This window comes from Myodes glareolus, chromosome 10 (assembly GCF_982192425.1).
Source record: "Myodes glareolus chromosome 10, mMyoGla1.1, whole genome shotgun sequence".
NCBI classification, from domain to species: Eukaryota; Metazoa; Chordata; class Mammalia; order Rodentia; family Cricetidae; genus Myodes; species Myodes glareolus.
The window spans coordinates 50,868,355-50,895,014 of NC_142035.1; the positions used below are offsets into that span (position 1 = coordinate 50,868,355).

Consider the following 26,660-nt stretch of genomic DNA (forward strand, 5'->3'; position numbering starts at 1 on the left):
ACCTCAAGTCCAGCTACGTGGGAGGCTGAGACAAGAAGACTATACATTCAAGGACCGCCTGGACCTCACAGTGAGTTTAGGCAATTTAGCAAAGCCTTTTCTCAAAATAAAAATAAAAGGATGGGCTTACAGCTCAGTGGTTGAATACTTTCTGCCCTCAAGGTAATGGGTTTACTCCCCATCTCTCTCTCTCTCACACACACACACACACACACAAGGAAGGGGGCACACAGGCACTGGTAGAGTGTATTTAGCTCTCCACATACCCCTCACCCTCAAACACCTCACCTATGAGGTGCCCATGAAAAGAGGGAGCAGCCCAACGACCCAGGGCCCTGGATGGTTTTGTTTCTGAGCACACAACGTATGTTTCATTTGGTCTTCCCTTTCTAGGTAAATCTCCTGAGTTCTCAAGCTTTCCACTATTGCACAGGCCTGGCCAGCCTGCAGCCATGATAAGAACTCTGTTTACATGACACCTCACTCATTAAGAAGCCGAAGCCATGTGCTCGACTGTCAGCAAAACAGGTACCTGTGAGTTATTCCTATCATTGTTTAGCATATCGCCCCAAAATAATTTTAATTTTGGGGTGTTTTTTTTAAAGGAAAAGAAAACACCCACCAAAGCCTTTGGCTGGTTGTCTCAGAACCTGCTGTGAACATCTTACAAGTCAGTAAACACAAAAGAGTCCCCAGGGTCCCAGACTAGAGCCACGCACCCAAGCCCTTGAAACAGAGACACATGTAAAGGAGCCTTGGTCTTCCGAGGGTATCTTAGAATGCAGTTTGTCTCAGTAACGGCCAATGATTCCAGCTCCAAAGATCCTGAAACTAGCTCCGACCTGAAGAAACAGGGACCGCAGGCAGGGCTGGTTTCCAGTCTCTGCTCAAATCCAGGCATCTCTTTCCTACTATCCAGTGAAAATATTGCCTTCAAGGCTCGGCTCTCCCCACTCTTGCTCACCACATAGGTTACTCTTAAACCTCTTCCCAAGGCGGTACTGACCACACTGCTAGCTCTGAGTACAGGGTACCTATGACAGGTCAGGGGCCCAGAGGAAATGGCAGAAAGCTGAACTGGCCACTTAATTGGAGTTGACAATGTAGAAGATATGATTCAGCTAAACCAACATGTTCTTGGTCACACAGGATTATCTCAGATTTCAGATTATAAAGTGTATAGACTGTGCTTTCTCATTGGGCCAAGAAATACAGTCTCAAGGCCTAAGAAAACAATCTCTGATATCAGTTTGTACAGGAAAACCTTTAACATGTGCAGGGGCTTTTCAGAAAAATATATGAGCAAGTTGACTCTCTTCGAGAAGTCTCTCGAGATTGTCCTTGGCTTATCTGGTCAGCCAGGGCTTCTGGAAGCGGGAGAATGAATTCAAGGTTGCATGCAATGGGCATGAAGACAAAACAACCCATGTGCATGATGGGGAGGGAGAAAAGAGCCCTGGAAACATGGGGCTGCCAGGGGAGAAAATGGGAGGTCACTTGTACTGGTCTTCTACACATCTAACACACCCCAGGAAGAAGTTTGTCACTTCTGGCAAGACACTCCATGTGGAAAGTTTGTATCAGCCAAAATACTAGAGTTGAAACTGTAACCTAAACAATGCCCAGCATGTGTGCTGGTTACAATTATGATTGCTTGGTGAAGACCAGCAAAACGGTCAAAGTTGCAAAGACTAAGAAATGTAAAAATAAAATTTAAAAAAAATAGGAAAGAAGAGGGCTAGGGAGATGGCTCAATGGTTCAGAGCATGCACTGCTCTTACAAAGGAGCTGACTTTGGTTCTCAGCAGCCCTGTCAGGCAGTCCACTACTGCCTGTAACTGTGTAACTCCAGCTCCAGGACAGTCCACCTCCCTGGGCTCTGAATAGACCTGCACTCACATTGTACACACACACACATACACACACACACACACACACACACACACACTTACAGCAGAGCTGACTTTGGTTCTCAGCAGTCCTGTCAGGCAGCTAACAACTGCCTGTGATTCCAGCTCCAGGACAGCTCACATCCCTGGGCTCTGAGGATACTTGCACTCACATTGTATACACACACATACACACACACACACACACACACACACACACACAACGTTCATAATGTAAAACAAAAAGTAAATCTTTTTAAGTCAAAAAGGGCCAGTGAGATGACTCGGTCATTAATGGCATTTGTTTCAAAGCCATTTTTAATTTAATTTCTGGAACCCTTATGGCAGAAAGGAGAGAACAGACTTTGAAAAATTGTTCTCTGACCTCCTCATAAGTGCTGTGGTACTTGCATGTGTATGCACACACACGAGATAGATAGATAGATAGATAGATAGATAGATAGATAGATAGATAGATAGATAACAAATTTAAAATAAAAATTAATTAAAAAGCTTTTACTATCACCGCATTTATTTTTGCTAGTTAGCACAGAGTATGAAAATAAAGCTCTTATCTCACAGCTAACACACTGCTGGCTGATCCAGTTCCCTACAAATGAAAACAAAAGGACCAAAAACCAAAACCAGTAAGTGATGGAAGGAAGGTTCATTTGATATGCAACACAACTTTCAAAAGGAGACACCGCCCCCTGCCGTGTCAGTCCCCCGCTGTGCCCCGCCCCCCACCAATCCGCTTTCCTCCTGGCAGAAGTTCATGACTGACTTGTCTCCCCCACCCACTGGAGAGCCAGTGCTCACCATTTTCCTCATCTGCAACTCCCCTGTCAGAAAGAGGCAGCTGCAGAGGCCCATTGGGTGACAAAATCACTTATGCTGTTTGGAGAAAACGGGACCAGTGCAAGAAATTATGTTTTGTCGAAAAAGAAATTGTAAGAAGAAACAAGTAAGAATTGTGGGTGGTTTTTCTTTCACAGTAACGATCGCAAGGTCATCTCAATATCACAGCTTGGGAAAAGAACAAGAGTGGTCAGTCATAACCCATAAGATATCAGGTCAATAATCCACACTCTTAAAGGCAGTTCCATTTCAGCCTTAACTCCTCCTTAACTCTGCTACTCTGTCACTATAGTCAGGTCCCTAACCTCTGTGAACCTCAGTTTCTCCATCCGTAAAATAGGGACAACAAAGTTTTGTTGGCTGGTTATCTCAGCGCTTAGCTTAGTGCCTTCTACCACTTGAATTCTCTACTCGCAGAAACTGCTTAACCTTAAAGGGCACGCTGATGCGAAAGAATACAGGCAGCATAGAGAAGAAGCTGGGCCTGCACAGCAGAGCACAGTCCTTGCATTTCCCACAACCTGGGAGATCACTGACCACTGCAGAGAATGAACATCAGGGCAGGGAAAACTATCCTCTAAGACTCCTGTCACTGAACAGGACATTCTCAACACTGGTCACTCATCCACTGAAGATTCGTCAGTCAAACAAAAACTTACTTGATCAAATTCCTGATTCAGAAAGGCAAACTCAGAGGAAATGGAAGAATAGAACTAGACACACAGACGCTACTGTAATGTTCCCTCCCCAGCCTACTCACAAACACGGCTACACACAACAGAATTCAGTTGCCCCTTTGTAGTCCTTAGGAATACCGAGTACCAAATAAGAAACTGCAAAGAGGGTAAGAGAAAGCAACAGTGGCTTTCTTTTTGGGGGTGGAGGGGTCCAGTGGTAGAAAACTACCAAGAGCTTCCACAGTGCTTTGGTTATGGACCATTATGGAGAAAGATGCCAAATTAGAAGGTCTTCACCAACACGCTTAATTAATAAGAAGAGAAAAGAAGGCCAGTGATTGAGATGGCTCAGTGGGTAGAGACACTTACCACCAAGTCTAATGACCTAAGTTCATTCCCTAGTACCCACATGGTGGAAGGAGAGAACTGAATTCGACAAGTTGTCTTCTAACCTCACACACATACTGTGGCACACATGCGTGCACACATGCACGCACATACAAATATTTTATAGGAAAGGGAAATGAGGAAAATCAAGGAAAGGAGAAGCAAAAGAACAAAATGGAAAGGAAAAGAGTAGAGTTCATCACATGAATAGAAAGGAGAAAAAGCAACACTACAATGCCTTCAGGTTATCAAGTAAAATCCATGTGAGTCTTGGTTAAGAACACCATACAGGGCTGGGAGATGACTCGATGGGGAAGAACACTTGGTTCTCAAGCATGAGGACCTGATTGAAATCCCCAGGACCCAGGTGAAAACCCAGGTGAGACTCCATGCTGTGCTGGGCAGAACCAGCAGTACCACTGGGGCATGCTGGCTGCTAGCCTAGCTCTGTCCAGATTCAGTGGGAGACCCTATCTCAAGGGAATAAGGTAGAGCACGGCAAAGCAGGGCACTCTGCATCTTCTTCTGGCCTCCATATGCACAGGCATAGGTGCACATATACCACACACACACTCACATACTATCTTGTGGTTTCTAGTGTTGGAAAGAGACATCATGACCATGGCAACTCTTACAAGAAAAAACATTTAACTGGGGTGGTTTATAGTTCAGAGTTTTAGTTCATTATCATTATGGTGGGACATGGGGCATACAGGCAGACATGGTGCTGGAGAAGGAGTTGAGAATTCTACATCTTTACCCAGAGACAACAGGAAGTGAACTGGGACACTGGGCATAGCTTGAGCATAGGAGACTTCAAAGATAGCTCCCAAGGTGACACACTTCCTCCAATAAAGCCATACCCACTCCAACAAAGCCATACCTCCTAATAGTGCCACTCCCTGTGAGATTATGGGATCAATTACATTCAAACTACCACATTCCACACCAGAGCCCCTATAAGTTTGTAACAGTATCATAATGCAAAATGCATTTAGTCCAATTTCAAAAGTCCCCATAGTCTATCATACTCTCAACAATGTTTAAAAGTCCAAAGTTCAAAGTCTTTTCTGAAATTCATGCAATTTCTTAACTATAATCCACTATAAAATCAAAATTTAAGAGAACTGATCACATACTTTCAATATATAATGGCACGGGATATAAATTACTGTTTCAAAACGTAGGGAAGGGAGCATAGAGAGGAAATACTGAACCAAAGCAAGACCAAAAACCAGCTGAGCAAACTCCACACTCTGCATCACCATGTCAGATGTCAAAATGCTCTTCAGATCTCCAGCTCCTTTCAGCTTTGTTGACTGCAACATAGTTATTTCTCTTGGACTGGTTCTACTCCCTATTAGCAGTTTCTCTTAGCAGGTATCCCATGGGTCTGGCATCTCCAATATCTTGGGGTCTCCAAGGCAATCCAGGTTTCAACTCCATAGCTTTATGCAATGGCTTCTCTAGGTCTCCATTTATGGACACCTATGACACCTGCCTGGCCTCAACAACTTTCTTAGTCACAGAGACAAATTCCATAGCCCCTTTCTTCTATCCTTAACTCCAGAACCACATGACTGAAGCTGCCAACTTCTGCTGCTTACTGGGACTGGAACTTGGCCCTTTTTATTCAATTATATCTTCACCAACTTTCTCTTTTCACTGGTTTCCTTTGCAGCCTAAGCTTGGCTGTCTTGAATTTGTATCTGTAGACCAGGCTGGCTTCAGAGATCTTCCAGCCTCTGCCTCTGGAGTGCTGGGATTAAAGGTATCTACAACCACACCCAGCTCTTAGCTTTTCTTTAATTCCTTTTCCCAAGTTGGAAACTTAGCTGGGTGGGGTAGTTCCCTGAGGTCACCACTCCCTTTATTCCATTTCTTAACCTGACTATCTCCTTGAATGCAGAATTTAGCTCCATTCCATTTCCTAGTGTCACTTTTCTCCTCAAATTTTTTGTTTTGTATTTTGCCTTCTTCAATTTGCTCCCTTTTAGTATAAATCTTCATTAGAGTTATCACTAATAACCACATGACACAGTCTATACTAGACTATTAAAGAGATTTCCTCTGCCAATGGAATTAATCCAAAACTCTTCACTTTAGCATCAGGTAGACTCTAAACAAGGGCAAAAAGCAGCCACATTCTTCACTAAATATCACAAGAATGATCTCGAGGCAACATACTAAAATTTTTATCCTCTGAAACATTTTGATCTAGGCCCCCACAGTTCATCAAATCACACTCAGCACCACTGCCTTCCATGTTCCTATTAATATGGTCCATTAGACAATAGTTAAAGTGTTCCAAATGCTTTCCTAATCCATAGTTCCAATGTTCATATTCCGTCAAACAAAACATGGTCAAGTCTATCACAGCAATACTCTAGTCCCTGGTACCAACTTTCATCTTAGAGTCTTTATTGCTGTGAAGAGACACCATGACCATGGCAATTCTTATAAAGGAAAACATTTAATTGGAGTGGCTTATAGTTCAGAGGTTTGGTCCACTATCATTATGGTGGGACATGGTGGCATGCAGGCAGACATGGTGCTGAAGAAGGAGCTGAGAATTCTATATCTTGATCCCAAGGTAACAGGAAGTGAACTAAGACACTGGACATAGCTTGAGCATAGGAGACCTCAAAGCCCACCCTCACAGTGACACACTTCCTCCAACAAGGTCACATCTACTTTAATGAGACCACACCTCCAAATAGTTCCACTCCCTATGAGCTTATGGGGCCAATTAAATTCAAGCTACCACACACAAAAAGAACACTGCATAATGCAATTAATTGGCCCTCTATCTGCATGAATCCCATATCACTGGATTCAACCAACTATGTATTGAGATACATCTTAATTACATCTATACTTACTACCTACAGACATTGTTTTATTATCATCGTTTCATAAATGATACAGTTTAACAGATGCATAACATCAGTATTATATTAAGTATTAGAAGTCATCAAAAATGATGTAAATACATCATTTTTGTATACAAAATGGAGAGGGCTGTGGCAGGTCCGACACAAATACTATGCTACTTATATAAAGAAATTGAGCGTCTGTGTATCTTAGACTCTTCAGAGGTTCCTAAAAGCTGTGATATCCATGAATACTGAGGAACAACTGTGACAGCATAGAGGACTTATCCCCTTATCAGAAAAATCTCAACTCTTGGTGCGCTGCCATGTGCTCCATGCAGAAACAGCAAAGACATCCCTGTTCTTCATAGACTACTGTTGGGAAGAAGAACAATGTGGCTAGTGCTGTTCCCATGGAAACATTACGAGGGAATAACTAAAGAGTATGTGCGCAGAGCTGTGTCCTGTTGGTGGCAGGAAGTGTGTAGCATAGGCTGGTATTGCTTTCAAAGGCTGAGTTCATGTCTGTCCCTAAAACAACCTGTTCTGAGCCTAAGCTTCTCAACCAGAGCACATGCTGAGGGTGTGGAGCCAGGCTCAAAAAGATGGGTGATCTGCCCAGATCCCATATTGCAGGGAACCATGCTGAGGGTGTCAAGCCAGGCTCAGGACGATGGGGTAGTCTGCCCAGGTCCCATATTGCAGGGAACCATGCTGAGGGTGTCAAGCCAGGCTCAGGACGATGGGGTAGTCTGCCCAGGTCCCATATTGCAGGGAACCATGCTGAGGGTGTCAAGCCAGGCTCAGGAAGATGGGTGATCTGCCCAGATCCCATATTGCAGGGAACCATGCTGAGGGTGTCAAGCCAGGCTCAGGACGATGGGGTAGTCTGCCCAGATCCCATATTGCAGGGAACCATGCTGAGGGTGTCAAGCCAGGCTCAGGAAGATGGGTGGTCTGCCCAGGTCCCATATTGCAGGGAACCATGCTGAGGGTGTCAAGCCAGGCTCAGGACGATGGGGTAGTCTGCCCAGGTCCCATATTGCAGGGAACCATGCTGAGGGTGTCAAGCCAGGCTCAGGACGATGGGGTAGTCTGCCCAGATCCCATATTGCAGGGAACCATGCTGAGGGTGTCAAGCCAGGCTCAGGAAGATGGGTGGTCTGCCCAGATCCCATATTGCAGGAAACCATGCTGAGGGTGTGGAAGCAGGCTCAGAAAGAAGGGGTGGTCTGTGCAGGTCCCATATTTCAGGGAACCATGAAACAGGAAACAGCTCCCTCACCTGATTGTCAAGGTCAAAGGTGGCCTCAGTCTGGATCTGTCTCACATTGCTCCCATGGCCTTTCTCAGTCATTGCAAACATCCCGGTACACTTCAGCTCCTGAAATTTAGGAAATATTAAAAGAAAGTTAGATGGTCAGAGGAACTCTAACTGAAGACCTCAGGCCACTAACAATATTAGCAAGGAAAGGAGAAGAAAGCCAGAAACAACCATAAAAACGTATTTTGTTGATGTTTATTATGCGCTTGGGAAAGTGGCAGGTGTGATGGTTCCACGGTTTAGAGTTCGTGCTGCTTTGCAGAGGACCTAGGTTCAGTTCCCAGCTCCCACGTAATAGCTTCCGACAATCCATCACTCGAGTTCCAGAGGATCCAATACCCCCTTCCAGCCTCTGAAGGCATTGCACACTCATGTGGCACACAAACATACAGCCAGGTAAAACATCCATATACATAAACAGTTTTTTAATCTTTAAAAAAATATGACAGATGTAGATATAGTGTAAAAAGATAGCCTTGAAATTCTCATTTGGGCCAAAATATTTGCAGACTTGAATTCTGTTTTGTTTCTAATCAAACAGACACACAAAAGTACTATGATTTTGTTTTTTTTAAATCTTCATGGGAAAAGCTATCTGCTAAGGTAAGCATCATACCTTGAGCTGCTGATACCACTTGATAACATGTTCAGAACTTCCAAGATTGAGGATGGTACCGCCAAATAGGAAAGAAATGATTCCACACTAGAAACAAGGACAGTACAAACAATGACGAGCCACAGTCAACAGCTTAGCAACAACTAGACCCATTGGTCAAAGTCTGCAAGGATTGATTTTGTTGTCATACTTTGTGTTCTGACAAATAAATCTTGCCTGGAGACCAAAGGGTGGATCTAGCCATGAGGTAACCATAGAGGTCTGAAGGGTTGTACAGACAGGAAGCGATCAGGCTGGGCAGAGAGAGGAAGTGATAAGGTGGGGCATAGACAGGATCTCAGCCCTTTTCCCTCAGAGGAGTTGGAGAGGTAAGAGGTGACTGTGGTCGCTACTTTACTTCTCTGATCTCTCAGCTTTTATCCTGATATCTGACACTGGGTTTCCATTATTAAGACTAATTAGGATCGCACTTCAGGTATCTCTAAGAATCCTTCACGCTACACAGGTCTTTCTTTGCCTTATTTTTTTGCGGGGAGGTGGGTTTTTTAAATTTTTTAAATTTTATTTATTCTTTTGTTTTGGTTTGGTTTTGGTTTTTTCCTCGAGACAAGGTTTCTCTCTGTAGTTTTGGTGCCTCTCCTAGAGCCCAAGTGTGGGAGTGAAAGGAGAGTGTCACCTCCGCCCAGCAAAGATTGTTTGCTTGTTGTTGTTGTTTTGAAACAAGGTTTCTCTGTAGCTTTGGGGCCTAATCCGGAACTAGCTCTTGTAGACAAGGTTGGCCTCGAACTCACAGAGATCCTCCTGCCTCTGCCTCCCCAGTGCAGGGATTAAAGGCGTGCGCCACCACCGCCCTCTCTGCCCTTTTATAAGCCCTGAGAAAGTGTTACTGACAGGGAAAGGGGGAGAGGAAAGGGAGGTGGGTGCAGGTTTAAAAAAGAGAAAGAGGAGAGGTACCCTAGTTTGATCTCTACCCATATGATAGACATTACAATCAAAAACAACTTGGGAGAGTCAAGGGTTTCTTTCAGCTTCTGGGTTACAGTCATCATCAAGGGAAGCCAAGGCAGGAAACTTAGTAAGCAGAGACGACTGAGGAATAGTATTGACTGGCTTGACCCCATGGCTTTCTCTTGCTCTTATGCATCCCAGCACCATCCACCCAAGATGGCACTGCACACAAGGGGCTGGGCTTCCCAAAGTTGCACCACCCACATGGGGCTGGGCTTCCCAGGTTAGCACCACCCACATGGGGCTGAGCTTTCCCACTTCAAACATTAACCAAGGCATGCTGGACAAGCCAATGGAGAGGCAATTCTTCAGTTGAGGGTCCCTCTTGCAAGTGACTCTAGTTGATGTCAAGTTGACAGAAACAAAGAGGAAGAAGAAACATCTAGAACAAAGCCACATGGAAGGCGACTGGCGGCAGAAACAAAGGGATGGAAGTGTGTAGATATTTGCTGGTGCTGAGCTCAGCATTCCCTCCCTCTCCTAGCCACATACTCTGAATTTCCCCTGAGGACCATCCTTACATGTGGCTTTAGGATGAGTGTGACCTACATATAGCTGAGCTACATCATCCCCAGAGCCATGAAGTTGTGGCTTCAGGAATAGACCTAGGAACTCAAAGGGCCCCTTCCAAGTGGCCACCAAGACACAATGGAATCCAGAGCCATGGAGACCTGAGGCAGCTGATTGCCAGCTCACCTCAAGGTGGCGAATGAAGCCAACATACAATAATGGGGTTGAAGAAAGAAGATGGCCAAGGTTTGAGAACTCAGGGTTCGCTCACCAGTGGAATTCTTTAATTATAACAATTAAGTCTATTTTGCTTAATCAAGTTTAAACTGGACCTTTCGGTGGGCAGGAGGGGTCCACTGTACCCTCACGTTTGGAAAATGGAATCAATCCAAAATGGTATTTTTTTTCCCTCTGTGTCTAGTTTAAAGGACAATATTTTACTCAAGTTAAGGCAAGTTGAATTTTCCTCTCCTAAATCTCTCTGGGTGATGGCGAATGTATACATTATTATATATTTCTTTTCTAGATTTTTAACTTTTTCCTCTTCCTTGGGAATGGGGAAAACTAGAATATTTTTGTACAAGCTTGAAAAGCTTCTGTTCACTAGCTACAGTAGTAAGCAGTTAGGCCAGGGTGGCCTGTGCTGCCGAAGGAGAGTGGCCAGTTTGTAGACAGCATCTGTGCCACTTCCCCCCACACAACCAAGAAATGTGCGGGGACTTCCCCCCACAGAAGCGGTCTCCAAACAGCAGACAACAAGACCCAGTTTACGAAGAGTACCAGAGGGTTCCTGAGCTGGTGACCTCTGGCCTGACATGGTCACAACAGTGCCTCGCAGGAGGAGCACAGTTTTCTAACCAGAAAAAATGAGTCAGGCAGGTAGGTAGTGGCGGTGAGGAAAGAAGTAGAGAGATTCAGGGTAAATTCTGGAGACAAGTTGATGAGTTGGATTTGGGAAGAGAAGGGGTACTCTGGGGGATACCTGGTCTTTGGCTGAGTGACCGTGTGCCTGAAAGCCCATTAGTTGTGATGGAGGAGCTTGCGAGAGTTGGCATGAACCAGATATCTTAAATGAAGCTAGAGGGACAGAGATACTGCAACTGGCCAGTGATGAACATATATCCAGACTGTCCTCCCAGAAGACACTGTGTCCACTGCTGTCAAAACCATCCTATCTCCTGTCCCTAGTAAACCTCAGGGACAGAACACTAAGAAGCCCACCCGTGTTGAGACAAACTGAGGAAAGCAGTTGAGACACCTTATGAAAGAAAACCCCAACTGCAAACACACACTCTACATGGACTGTTTGGGGTGTGTCTCTCTCCTTTTTCTATAATCTGGAGAAGAAAAAGGATGGTTGCGGCATCAGGAGTATAAAGCAATACCCACAGCATGCCCAGAAAATGCTGGCGGCAGCCTCCTCAGGCTACCACTGGAGATGCCTAAAGACTGGCATCTGAAGTCAGGACAGTATCATGAGACAAATGATGAGCCTTGGCCAGAGCCTCAGCGTACACATGGGGATGAGAAGGTGATTTTGTTCATCAGAGCAGAGTGCTTGTTGGCCTCACCTTAATTCACCAATGAAGCCACTACCTGGTAGACAATTAATGAGGGCTCCTGGGTGGAATAAAGAAGGCTTAGTCAGCAAAGTGCTTGCCTTTTAACCACAGGGATGCGAGTTTAATCCCCAGAACCTCCATTAAAAATATGCAGGTGCCATGACATGTATTTCTAGTCTCAGTGCTGGGAAAGCAGACAGGAGGATCTACAGGACTCACTGGCCAGCCAACCTAGGCTACTCAGTGAGTTCTTGGCCAATAAAGACCCTGTTTCCTTTTTTTTTTTTTTTTAAATATCCAGGAGCCAGCAAGATGGTTCATGGGATATTGTTGCCAAACCTGTTGATCTGAGTTCAGTCCCCAGAATCTGCATGGTGGAAGGAGAGAACTGATTCCAGCAAATTGTCCTCTGACCCCCATAGGCACACCATTATGCATTCATATTCTGTCTGTCTGTCTGTCTGTCTGTCTGTCTGTCTCTCTCTCCCTCTCCCTTTTTCTTTCTCTTCCCCAGCCCCTCTTCTCTCTCTTTGAATACATAAACAATCTAAGTATAAAAAATATGGCTGAGGAATGACACCACAGTTGTCCTTTGGCTTCCATACACAAGCACGTGTGTATCACAAAAGGTTACACCAAGAGGAGCAGTACTTGGGAATGTATTATCTCTGCCCACTTCCTGTCCTGCTCTTTGCCTCCTGGTCTGCTGTGCTATACACTCTTGCCACCGTGGCGCCACCTGCTTCACCACGCCTTCTCAGTCGTAACAAGCTGAAACCATGAACCAAAATAAATCATTCCTCCTTGGGTTGTTTTCAGAGGCATTTGGGTCACTGTAAAGCAAAGGTAGCTAATACCACTGAACTTCCATGTAGGCTGATGAGAAAGCAGTAGTGTTCTTCATGATGTGACATATATGTAAAAAATAAACAAATAAAAGTTTAAAGGGTTTAATTTTCAAAACCAAATATTTAAATTATTTAAATTAATGAAGGCAATGACTTGGGACAATATAGATCAATCTCAGTAGTGATATCTAAGTGAAGAAAGTAAGTCACAGACATTTATGGTACTGTCTTCATAAAATAAAGACAAATGAAGCTGGGGTAGTGGTGGTGCATACCTTAAATCCCAGCACTCAGGAGGCAGAGGCAGGCTGATCTCTGTGAGTTCCAAGACAACCAAGGCTACACAGAGTAATCCTGTCTCAAAGGAAATTAAGACAAATGGGAATAATTAATTAATACACGATATATGAATTAATGAAAACAATATGAAAAAACAAGCAAAACATCAGACTGCACTAGTGATCTCAGCACTCGGGAGACAGAGGCAGGAGTTCAAGGTCAGTCTAGGCCGTAGGAAAACTGTCTCAAAGCAAAGACAAGAGAATGGATGACAACAGTGAAAAAGCAGGAGAGCAGGCCTGAGGCAGCGAACTCCAGAGGAGCAGGACTGGGCCAGCACCTGCCTGCTTCTCACCTTCACACAGGTGGCCGTGTCCGCTATGCAGACAACTTCTGCCAGGGCAAGGCTTCGACTGATGAAATTCCTCCTTCTTTCTTCCTGAAAATATAAATATAATAGACCTAATGTCAAGATTTACTGCTGATCTTCTGACCTCGAAATATATATATATATATAAATTATTATATATATTTATATATGTTATTATATATTTATATATAAATTATTATATATATAATAATAGGTAATATACATAATACTTTCACAAAAAAAACCAACACAAAGCAATTTTAAGTTAGGAAAGCGTCTCATCGCTCTTCTGAAAATAAATGTTTTCATCTTGTGTCAATGTGGCCTTTGGTCTCTGGCTATTTGGGTGTGTGGTATTCAAGAACTTTTTCCTTTTTTTAAGCTTTCTAAAAAAAAACTTATTTAGGGGTATGTGCAACACAGTACATGTGTAGAGGTCAGAGGCCAACTTGCAAGCGTCAATTCTCTCCTACTGCGATGTGGGTCCTGAGGATCAAAACTGGGTCATCAGGGTGGGCAGCAAGTGCCTTTACCTGCAATTAAACCATGAAGAGCCTCACAACCTCTTTTCTTATACAACAAGAAGTCAGATTCTTGAGGACAGACTCTTTGTCCCCATACCCTATGTCCCCCAGGCTTTACTTAGCCTTTACCAAGCTTGTCCCTGGCTTCCCAGTATGTTTCCGCTGCAGTATAGGCAGTCAAAACATCCTGCCATGCTACTCCAAGTGTTCACACAGCAACACCGATGTGAAGAAAATCCTGTAGAAAACCTGGGAACATTTTAGATAAAGGAAAAGCAACGGTCTTCTCTTCATAAGCATAGGCCACTGTTGGGTTTGATTTATGATATTAAAACCATGAGGTCCTGGTCTGTCACAACATTAACAACTTCCAAAGTTCAGTGAGCAGACGGCAGATGGTTCTCAACTGTGTGTGTGTGTGTGTGTGTGTGTGTGTGTGTGTGTGTGTGTGTGTGTAATAGAGCAGGGCTTAGAAGAGTGCACAAGCATGAGGACCTGGGACTGGGGCTTGGCCAGGCGCAGTGTCAGGTGGGTGTCTGCAATTCTAGCAGCACTAGAGATTCTAGCAGAGACAGGAGGATGCTAGGGGCTCTTTAACCAGCAAATCTACTGAGCTCCAGATTCAGAGAGAGAGAGCCTGTCTCAAAATATACAGTAGAGAGTGATAGAGAAAGACATCCAACATTGATCTCTGACCTACACACACACATACATACACACACACACACACTTTTCAAAACAAGCCATTTCCAAAGAAGGTGATAGCCCATTGAGTGGACAATTTGCAATTCTTCATTATTGGAATTCATGTTAGCTATCTTCATGGGCCAATTTCTTCTGAGTCCCCCACCAACAAAACCGATACTGATTGCTTATGTGTGCAAGTATGTGCATCTATCTGTGCACACATGTATTCATGTATCCAGGTGTGGACACATCTATCTTGTATGTATTGTGTGCATAAACCTCCACATGTATGTGTGTGCATGTTCTTATATATACATATGTGGATATATACATATTCCTTTAAATATGCATGTATGTCTTAGTGTGTGTTTCTATACACACATTCACATGTGGGCATGCTTGTACAGTGTATTGCCCCATCGGCAGCAAGACAAAACCAGCCTTCTTTGGATGACAACTTCCACACTGGCTTCAACTCTCTCCCTAGGCATCCTTCAGATTTTTCCTTCCCTCAGGCTTTTACAATGTTTCTCTCAAGTATTATTAATTCCATCACACACCATTCTGTCAAGATGTATGCTTCTCAACATGGCTGCAACCCAACACATCTTGTATTGATTATTTCCTAAAATACCTCCAGGCTCTTTCAGAAACCATCGCATGGCTCCAGCCCAGGGTTGCACTGAAGAGTCCATTACAAGCAGATAATGAGAAACAACTGTAGCAGATACCTGTAGACTTTCAGTGTCCTCTGTTTCACCAATCCTTAGAACAACCCCAACCCTCCATAAAAGATGGGAAAGCCTATGCTCAGGAAAATCAAGTGGCTAACCCAACCAGAGTCACCTGAGGAGTGTCCAAACAAGGGTCAGAAACTAGAACTTCAGAGCTCATGAGAATGTCTTGGGACCACTTCTCGCTGTCCTGCATTATTAAGGACTCTGGTCACTCTGTCCTCACCACCATTTTATTTCGTACCATCAGAAAGGACTCAACATCATCCTGCCAAGGTGCCCCCATGTCACCTTTCTGAGTCATGCTATCTATAGTCACATGGACAAACATTCCTTTGCTTTCAACCACTTGCTCTGCCTTTTCTAGACAATAAACCATCAAAGGGATGTGCCTAGTGGCATGTGCCTGAAAGCCCACACACAGGAGGCAGAGGAAAGATCCAGGTCAGCCTGGTCTGAACAGAAATTTCACACCACTCAGAGCTACAGAGAAAAACCCTGTGTCTAAATAATTATTAGATAAATAGGTAGGTAGGTAGATGGATAGATAGATAGATAGATAGATAGATGATAGATAGATAGACAGACAGACAGACAGACAGATAGATAGTGAATCCCTTAGAAATAACAAGAGTAGATGGTTTTCTTTATTCTGATAATTCACACTATTGATACAGGAATATAATTTTGTTACTAGTAACATCCAATTGTGGCCATTTTTACTCACAAGTTTGAAGCTAAGTGCAAGCACATGTGTTGAATCCACCCATCTTGGAGCATTTGAAATTGTTTATTATGATGACTTCCCTTCCCCTGTCTCCACAGGAGACAGCCATGTTTATTATTAGACCTGATGGAAACGTCAGTAGGAGTTTGCCATTCCCTGGCATTAACTCGAGTATGTGCTCAGGCTGGTTCGTTTTCAAGAAGTCAGATCAAAGTTCTGAAACCTGGACTGGGCTCCACTTGATTGACCATATTGCTGGCATATATTTCTAACATCATCTATACACATAATTTTTTTGTCTTTAATTAACTAACTGTTTAAGTAATAGTCATTATTGGCAAATTTACCCTCTCATTAAATTGGCATCACTAGCTGCATTGGCTACATTGACTGAGATCAATCATTAATCTATGTATTTTTTACGTCTTTTTAAATATGTCTGCTATATCAATACCTACCTTCATTCACATTTGATATATTCAAACCAAAACTCAATGATTATATAGTCATGTAAATTTACTATTTTAAAGGGTAGTAAATCCATAAATGTATAAACAATAATTCAAACTTTTATTATATCTGAACTTGAAGTCCATGCTATCGAACACATCTGTGTAGTAAGTTCAGCTTCAAACAGAAGGAAGACAGTTTGTCCTAAAATACTCTCCTTTAGGTTTTTTACCGCTGAGTAAAACTAATGTGTATATGTTCCACACCTTTTTTAACCATTCTTCTATTGAGGGGCACCTAGGTTGTTTCCAGGTTCTGGCTATTACAAATAATGCAGCTATGAACATAGTTGAACAAATACTTTTGTAGTATGATAGAGCATCTCTTGGGTATATTCCCAAGAGTGGAATTGCTGGGGTCCTGAGGGAGGTTGACTCCCAGTTTCCTGAGAAACCGCCACACTGATTTCCACAGTGGCTGCACAAGTTTGCATTCCCACCAACAATGGATGAGTGTTCCCCTCACTCCACATCCTCTCCAGCATAGGCTATCATTGGTGTTTTTGAGTTTAACTATTCTGACAGGTGTAAGATGGTATCTCAAAGTGGTTTTGATTTGCATTTCCCTGATCGCTAAGGAAGTTGAGCATGTTCTTAAGTGTCTTCTGGCCATTCGAAGTTCATCTGTTGTGAATTCTCTGTTCAGTTCAGTACCCCATTTTTTAATTGGGTTAATTAGAGTTTTAGTGTCTAGTTTCTTGAGTTCTTTGTATATTTTGGAGATCAGACCTTTGTCTGATGAGGGGTTGGTGAAGATCTTTTCCCAGTCTGAAGGTAGCCTTTTTGTCTTACTGACAGTGTCCTTTGCTTTACAGAAGCTTCTCAGTTTCAGTAGGTCCCATTTATTCATTGTTTCTCTTATTGTCTGTGCTACTAGGGTTCTACTTAGGAAGTGGCCTCCTGTGCCTATATCTTGTAGACTACTTCCCACTTTCTCTTCTATCAGGTTCAAAGTGGACAGATTAATGTTGACATCTTTAATCCATTTGGACTTGAGTTTTGTGCATGGTGATAGATATGGATCTACTTTCATTCTTCTACAGGTTGACATCCAGTTATGCCAACATCATTTGTTAAAGATGCTTTCCTTCTTCCATTGTATGTTCCTTTGGGGCATTTATGTAGCAGATCTCTATGCTGTGATATTCTGCTACAAATTCTGGGGAGGAAAAAAAAGTCTTCTAAACCTAGAGGTGTCCCTGAAACACATGTCCATTTCCTCAGTGAAAATCAATCAGGTTCAGAACTGTTGGAAGTGAGGGATTTCTGTTGCCTTCCCTCAGATGCTAACATGCCCACAAGGACTCCTCCGCACCCACAAGCAGCCTGAAGTAGGTTCGAACCAGTTGTAAATGAGGGTCTTTTGGTACTGTTTCCCCTTGAAGATGCAGCCTTCTGTCGGCCTTGCTTTCCCACCCGTGGGCTGATGGAGGACAGTACAGCAGCCTGCACACAAGACTACCATTTGTGCTCAGCTCAAGGCCATTGTTATTTTATAGCATTTTTGACATTTCACATCCATGAAGTAGAAATCGGGGCCTGCAATGGGCACCTTCTCTTGTGTTTCTTCTTCTTTTCTAAAGAGGGATGAAGGAGATCATTTGTGAAAAGCATGTCCTCATGGGAGGTCATGACCAATTTTCCATTTTAATGAAGACCAATTTATCACTTTTTGCTTATACACATTCAACGGGACCTAGGGGGTGCACTCTCTCTCCCTCCCTCCCTCCCTCCCTCTCTCCCTCCCTCTCCCTCTCTCTCTCTTTCTCTCCACCTCTCTAAGGAACTCTCGCCTATCCTAAAGTCAAAAAGATGTTCTTTGCTCTTCTGTGAGCTGATCTTAAAGTTTATGTTCCAAAAAACTATATAATACACTCAAATTATTTTTGCATGCAGTGTGAAGTAGGGAATCTAGGTTTACTTTTTTTCCTATTTGCTTCAGCATCATTTATTACAAAGATGTTTCTTTTCTTGTTGTGTTGCCTTAGCAACACTATGAAGAATAAAGCAACTGATCAAATGTGTATTTCTGCCATGGCTCTCTATTATCTTCCCTTGATATGTCTGTTTTTTGTTTTGTTTTATTTTGTTTTTGTTTTTGGAGACAGGGTTTCTGTGTAGCTTTGGACCCTGTTCTGGAATTCACTCTGTAGACCAGGTTGGCCTCGAATTCACAGAGATCCACCTGTCTCTGCCTCCCAAGTGCTGAATTTAAAGGCATATACCACCACCACCCAGCCGCTACGTCTGTCTTTCTTATCAGCAATCACATAAAGCTTTCTAATGAGCCTTGAACTCATGTAATGAGTGCCTACCAGCTTTGCTCTGTTACAGAATTGTTTTAACTGTTCTAGGTCCTTTGCATATTCATAGGTGTTTGGAATCAACCAGTAAATTGTAATGATGGCACCAGAACACCTCCAGAATCAGTTTCACGCCATGCCTTTGTCAGCGATGAGAGCCCCCAGCGACCCCAGTTATCATCTCAAGAAAATCGAATCATTTCAGGGCAGCCTCTGTCTGGCTTTAATGTCCTGTGATGGTTACTAAGATCACAGAGTAGAGGCTCTGAGCTGAGTGCTGGAAACATTTGGTAGCAAAGGCTAGCCATGTTCTTCACGTACTTTTCCTCCCAGGGCTAATAAAAGTGATATCCCCATGGCTTTATCTAAGGGCAGTGTCCATGTCGTGGAAACATTACTGTAGCATTCTGACAAAGCAAGATTCTCCCAGATTTTTGCCTCAAACATGATATATGTTCCCTTGGCAACAGAGGCCTCCTACGTCCCTACCCTTGTACCTGCATTTGGAAATGTTTCCAGTTAAAGAGTAATCCTGGAATTAGTCAATACTGACAGCACGCCATAGTGAGTTTCTCTATTGGCCTTGCCATCTCAGTGCCTGGGATTTCTTTTCTGTGAGTGCCAACTCCAGTATCTGACAATCGTCTTAATGGAAATTAACGGTTGCTTATCCATGTTTGTCCTCGGACAAATATTGCTCAAGTCATTTCACATTTTGAAAGATTGTGTCTTAAAAATCAGGTAGTAAATCACAGTATCATTGAGTGCGCACTCAGCACTTGCTATTGCCGAGGGCTGTGTGTAGAACCTAACATGTGGGATGTCATTTGGTCCTCCCATGAGCCCTTGCACAACTCCTCAATTGACCATTTCCACACCAACCCTGGCCCAATATTTCAGGGACACTTGAAAGACAGAGAAAGCCTCCTGGTCCTCTTGAGTTCCGCAGTTCTGTTCTCCCAGCCTTTGTTTCTGCCTCATCACAACAGAAACACTGTGTGGGGCACAGCTTTACCACCTTCGGGCTATGGAGTCAATATAGGTATAGTTTGACTTTCACCTCTGTTACTTCTAGCTTTTAACTTTAGGTAGTTTAACCTGTTCTCTAACCATTAGCCCCATAGCCTGTGGCCCATAAAATAGGGAATCAAATTTACTTTATGGTTTTCCTGGGTGGAGTTTGTTTTTGAGACAAGACCTTGTCATACAGCCCAAAGTAGCCTTTAACTTTTTATCCTTCTGCTTCAGCTTTCTGATGAGATTACCTGGGTAACTGCAAGTACCACCATGCCCAGCTTTGTGCAGCGTATTGCATAACATATGAAAAATACTGTTCTGCTCGTGACCTAGTTCTCCGGCCAGTTTTCCCACCCCAGTCTCCACTCTGATCCTTTTCCAGAATCCACCAAACCCAGTCCTTGAGCCTCCTCTTTTCTGTCAACACATTTGGGACTCCATCCAGCTTCGCAGCTCCTAATTCATCCCTGTACTCACGATTTTCTGCATCCTGTCCCTATACATCTCAAGTTTCTGATCATAGCTAAAAACTAACTCCTGACTTAGTGTCAAGCCAAGCACGAAACGGTCTTCATTCTTCTCTCCCCTTTGTGTCTCGCCATCCATCAGCAGCTCCTACTGCTTTTCCAACCAGATTTCAGAAGAATCTCTAATTCAGTCACTTTGACTGCAGCCACTCTGGTCATGGCCAGCACCAGCTCTCTGCTCGGGACTGAACTCTTGTCATTTTCAATCCTGCCCCAGCAGCTAGGAAGGCTTCTGGCAAACCATCAGATCCTGCCCTGCTCCACTCAGTCCTTCTAGAACCTTCCCATTTAATCCCCTGAGGAAAACCAAACCGATTAAAACCTCCTCATCCTCCTTTCCCCGCACCTATGACAACTGCCGTTCTGTCTGTGCCTCTCTGAATCTGCTCACCCCATACACCGCTCATAGAGTCACAGTGATGACAGACTCACTCTCCTTAGGCACGACATCTGCAAGGTTCAGCCACGTAACAGCTGTCACGTTTCCCTTACTTTTAAAAACTAATTCTTTTCGGCATTGCCTGCCTCATTTTTCTCATTCTTCTCTCTGCTGACAGACATTAGCTATTGTGCACAGCGATGCTGTTGACGTGGTGTGGTGGTAAATGTCGGTTGTTAGCTTGGTTGGATCTGGAATCAACTAAGAACCAAGCTTGCAAGGGTCTGTGGGCATGTTTCCGGGAAGGAGTCACTGAATAGCACCTTCCAGGCAGCCTTCACATAAAGAAGTCCTAGGATAGCCCTGCTCCTGTGGATAACTCCAACCAAAACACATATACACAAACATTCACCTGACTCTGCTTTCACTTGTTGGGGCATATATTAAGAGATGGGATTTCTGTATCATGTGACTTAATTTTTAATGAAATGTTTCATTTTTAAGGAAATGCCAGAGTGTCTTAAATAGAGGCTACATGACTTTATCCAGCACCAGCAACACATAAGGGCTCACATATTCCCATCCTTGAAGGATTGTCTCATTTTTTTTATATAGACAGCTGTGTTAAAGGGTGTAAATCAGTGGTTCTAAACCTGGTGGTCATGACCACTTTGGGTCTCATATCAGCTATTCTGTATATCAGATATTTGTGATTCATAACAATAGATAAATCACAGTTATAAAATAATGATGAAAATAATTTTATGGTTGGGGGTCATCATGACATAAAGAACTGTATTAAAGGGTCGCAGCCTTAGGAAGATTGAGAATCATTGGTGTAAAGGAATGTGTAGCTCACTGAAGGTTTGATCTTCGATTTCCAAATGATCAATGCTATCAGGCATCATTCTGTGTATTTATTGGTCATTTGCATAGTTTAATTAGAGACAAATCATTTGTATACTTTAATTAGAGAAGGTCTCCTCAAGTCCTTTGGTTATTTAAAAACAAATTGTCAGTGTTTTCTACATATAAGATCATTGTCATCTAGCTGGGCGGTGGTGGTGCACACCTTTAATCCCAGCACTCAGGAGGGAGAGACAGGCAGATCTCTGTAAGTTTGAAGCCAGCCTGGTCTACCAAGTGAGTTCCAGGACAGGCTCCAAAGCCACAGAGAAACCCTCTCTCAAAAAGGGGGGAGGGATGATGGCATCTGTTATTTAATATAGTTGTTTGTAGTTGAATTGCATGAGTTCTTTACATTTATGCCTGTCTTAGAAATGTGATTTGCAAGTATTTCCTCCCATCCCATGGATTGTCTCTTCACTCTGATGCCCGTGTTCCTTCAGTCTGCTCTGCTGTCACAGAATACCTGAGATAATATATAAATTATCAGAATACCTGGGTAATATATAAAGAAAAGAAATTTACTCTTATAGTTAAGGGGCCCAGAAAGTTCAAGGCTGAAGGTCTTGCATTTGACAAGTATCCTGCTGTACCATCCCATGGTGGAAGGCAGAACAAAACTGTACCCTTTACAAAGAACCAACTCCCATAACCAACCCACTCCTGAGACAATGGCATTCATCCTTCAATGGAAGCTATGATGGCTATTCTTCATTGTCAGCCTGACTACATCTGAAAATGACAAAAATCCAGGCAGCTGAACACATCTGTGAGGGATTTTTCTTAAATCACTTGAAGTTGGAAGATCCACCTTTAATCTGGGCCACACATTCTGGTGGCAGCCCATATAAAGGATGTGGAAGCAGGAAGCTTTTGCTCTTTGTTTGCCCTTGCTCTCATTGGCAAGTCCGTTCCTTCACTGGCATTGGAACCTACTTTTTCAGGATCCTGGCATCCACTGAAACCAGCTGAGTCATTCAGCCTGGAGGACTGAACAATTACTAGATTATTGACGTTTCCATTGCTAAAGAGCCATGATTAGACTAGCTGGGCCACATCCTGAAATTTGCAGTAATGAATCCCTCTTATATAGAGAGGGAGATTCATTCTATCAGTTCTGTTCCTCTGAAGAGAACCCTGACTAACACAGAAGCAGAGTCATCATACTCTAACCACACCCTAGAAGCTCCACCTCTCAAAACTGGTGAGCCTTAAGCATGGAAGTTTGGAGGGATACATTCAATCCATATCACCTTGGTGTACAAAATTGTAAGCCAGGCATCACAGTGCATACCAGTCAGTACTCTGGAGGCAGAGGCAGAAAGTAGATCTCTGTGAGTTCAAAGCAACCCTGGTCTATAGAGAGAGTTCCAGGCCAATCAGGGCTACACAATAAAGCTTTGTATCAAAAAAAAGAACATTTTTTGCAGTCCAAATAGTCCTCAATGTGTAAGTGCTCCACCTCTTTAGTTAATTTTATTCCCCAGTGTTGTGTTATTTTCATGCTTTAGTAAATAAAATTATTTACTTTTGATTGTGCTTTTTAATATACAGAAATGCAAAATAATTCTGCCTATTGATCTTGCAACTTTGCTGGATTTACTAGCTCTCACTTATTTTTGTGGAATTATTACAGTAAGATCATGTCATCTGTCAACAAAGACAATTTTATCCTTTTTCTCTCTACCTTATTGTCTGATTTTAGTCACAGGTCTGTCACTATCTCATGTGCCATGAACGTCTGTATTTATTACTCCATAGTGTCTCCTCCTATACTAAGCTATAAGCTCTACAAATGCCTGTTTTACTCCCTCCCCTTTGATGTTTGGCTCACAACAGGCACTAGTAAATAACTGGAAATGAGTGAATTACCTCACCTGGCACACAGACGGAACCTAACAAATGGTAGCAAGTCATAATTATTGTTACCTTTTACACAATACTTTACTGCAAACGTAGTAATTAGGTTTTCAAATAAAAAGATTTTATTTATAAAGAACGGTCTCAGTATCAAGAAATACGCAGCAGCACCAGGATCCCAGCTGGAGTCCCTTGGCAGGCAACTCACTCTCCGGCAGGCTCTTGGAAGAAATCCCTGTGGTCCTCACAAATGACAACACACTTCGAATGCCAATCTACACAGAGGGACTTCTATAAACAGTCCACTCCGTCCTGTCATCTCTGCTCAACTCTTCCACAATATCCCATGGGACCAGGGCTGGCCTGCCCAGAGTGCTGGCCAAGTGGCCAGCATCCAAGTCTGTGGAGCTGGAGCTGGGACAAAGACTCCTGCCAAAAGCAGCATGGAGGACCGAGATCCAGGGCAGGCTGTCACAGCCTGCTAGGAAAAGCCAGGGATCCAGGACAAACAGAAGCCAGAGGGCCAAAAATGAAGCCAAGGCCAAGGTCAAAGAGGAAAGATCTCAGTGAGAGCAAGTCGGGAGCCAACACAGGGACTGGTAGGGGAAGGCTTCTCTGTCATGATCCAGATGACCAATAAGGACCGGGGTTGGTGTCTGGGGCCTGAGCAGGATGAGATGTCCTAAAGGACCGATGACAGACTGACATCCTTGGTTTCTGGACAGATTTCCTGCCCAGCAAGAGTGTTGAAACGTACTCACGACTTTCTGGGAAAGTCTTATTTCTCAGAGGTTATCAGGAAAGTAACCAACCATTTTCCCCATTCTCAAACACGTTCTGAGGTAAGGTGACTTGACCTTAGAATATCACACCATCTTAGTCACCAACCCATTTCTTTCTAAATATAAAACACCCAAATATAAAACACTTTCTGATGAAAGTAATATATAGTTCGGATAAACACAGGTATCAGGCAGTGGGTCTTCTCCAAGTCCCCTCAAAGCTCCTGAGAGTGGACTTCCTGAAAACTGTGGGTGCTTTAAGTCAGTGCTTCTCAAACTTCAAGGTCCCTGAACCCCTTTACACTATCAAGGGGCCAGGGAGATGGCTCAGTTGGTAAAGGGGCTTGCCACCAATCCTGACGACCAGACTTTGATCCTCAGAAGCCACAGGAAAAAAAGAACCTACTTTCACGAGCTGCCTTTGACCTCTACATGCATCCTGTGGCACATGTGTGTCCACACACATACACATACAAAACAAATAAGTAAATAATAAATAAATGTAAAAAGAAGAAAAACTACTGAGAATGCCAAAGAGCTTTTCTTTGTGGTTATATCTAGCAATTTATCATATTATTATTAATTAAAATGGATAAATTTGGCACTTTATTCATTGCAAATAAAAATAAACTCATTGCATATCAAAGCAAATAGTTCTATAAGTAACATAATCTCCAAAATAAAAAAAAAATCAGTAAAAAGAATAGAGTTATCCTACATTTTACAAACTGTTTGAATATCTGACCTAATTAAAGATACCTTGACTTTCATGCCTGCTTTTGCCGTGAGTTACCATTAGGATTAGTCTGTAATGCAAATCCTGCATCGCACACATAGAGAACTGAGCATTTACTTTTCACATAGCACCTGTGAACATTCCAGAGATGCCCATGGATCTTCAGACCATACTTGAGTGTCCCTCCCTGTGCAGATTAGCAGGACGATGATGGCATAGGTCTTACAGATAGACTTTTTTTTTTAGTCTTAGGAAAGATGGTGTGGAGCAGCCATGAGTGGGTATCATTAGCCAAGATTTAGTCCCTAGCCAGCCCCATACATGGCTAAGAATAGTCTGACCCCAACTGTCTCCTTCCTGGGAGAGGAAATATTAGCTAGAATGCTCTCATGAGCCATTCATGGACCATGACTGGAAGAAAGACCAACTGATGATGGGAACAATTTGGGAGAATACTGCAAGGGCCCCAGGAAGAAAGCATTTGGCATAGCAGTATTAAACCCCATGTGCATTCTGATTCAACCGGTGGATTTAAATGTCAACTTCATTGGTCAGGGCAAAAGTCTAGACAGAAGAAATTTTTTTATTGAAAATGTATTTTTTGACTAAATACAATATCCATTCATGATAAAGGTCTTGGAGAGAACAGGGATACAAAGAACATACCTAAACATAATAAAGGCAAAATACAGCAAGCCAACAGCCAATATCAAACTAAATGGAGAGAAACTCAAAGCTATATGACTGAAATCAGGAACAAGAAAAGGTTGCCCACTCTCCCTATATCTACTCAAAATAGTTTCTGAGGTCCTAGCTACAGCAATAAGACACCAAAGGGAGATCAAGGGGATACAAAACGAAAAAGAAGAACTCAAACTCTCACTATTTGCTGATGATATAATAATTTAAATAAGTGACTCCAAAAAATCTATCAAGGAACTTCTACAACTCATAAATACCTTCAGTAGCAAGATACAAGATTAATTTAAAAAAATGAGTAGCCCTCCTTTATACAGATCATAAATGGGCTGAGAAAGAAATCAGAGAAACATCACCCTTCACAATAACCACCAATAACAAAATATCTTGGAGTAACTCTAGCCAAACAAGTGGAAGACCCATGACAAGAACTTTAAAACTTTGAAGAAGAAATTGAAGAAGACACCAGAAAGTGGAAAGATCTCCCATGCTTGGGTAGGTAGAATTAACATAGTAAAAATGACAATCTTACCAAAAGCAATCTACAGATTCAATGCAATGCCCATTAAAATCTCAGCAAAATTCTTCACAGACATTTAAAGAACAATAATCAACTTCATATGGAAAAGCAAAAAACCCAGGATAGTCAAAACAATCCTGTACAATAAAGGAGCTTCTGGAAGCATCACAATCCCTGACTTAAAACTCAACTACAGAGCTACAGTACTGAAAACAGCCTGGTATTGGCTTAAGAACAGACAGGAGGACTAATGGAACCGAATAGAAGATCCAGATATCAATCCACACACTTTTGAACACCTGATTTTTGACAAAGAAGCAAAAATTATCAAATGAAAAAAAGAAAGTATATCCAACAAATGGTGCTGCCTTAACTGGATATCAACATGTAGAAGAACAAAAATAGATCCATGTCTATCACCATGCACAAAACTCAAGTCCAAATGGATCAAAGACCTAAACATAAAATCAACCTCACTGAGCCTTATAGAAGAGAAAGTGGGAAGTATTTTTGAATGCATTGGCACAGGAGACCACTTCCTAAATATAA

General features: G+C 42.8%; 1 protein-coding gene across 3 annotated transcripts in view; it reads right to left on the reverse strand.

Annotated features, from left to right (window-relative positions):
* The window catches only part of Acoxl (acyl-CoA oxidase like), a 294,348-nt gene that overhangs the window by 235,466 nt on the left and 32,222 nt on the right, over positions 1–26,660 (reverse strand). For all 3 annotated transcript variants that reach the window (XM_085696377.2, XM_085696375.2, XM_085696378.2), the window contains exons 3-5: positions 13,187–13,270; positions 8,625–8,711; positions 7,970–8,068 (exon numbers count right to left, since the gene is read on the reverse strand). In XM_085696377.2, the coding sequence (XP_085552503.2) occupies positions 7,970–8,068; positions 8,625–8,711; positions 13,187–13,270 (270 nt within the window). The remainder of the gene's footprint in view (positions 1–7,969; positions 8,069–8,624; positions 8,712–13,186; positions 13,271–26,660) is intronic.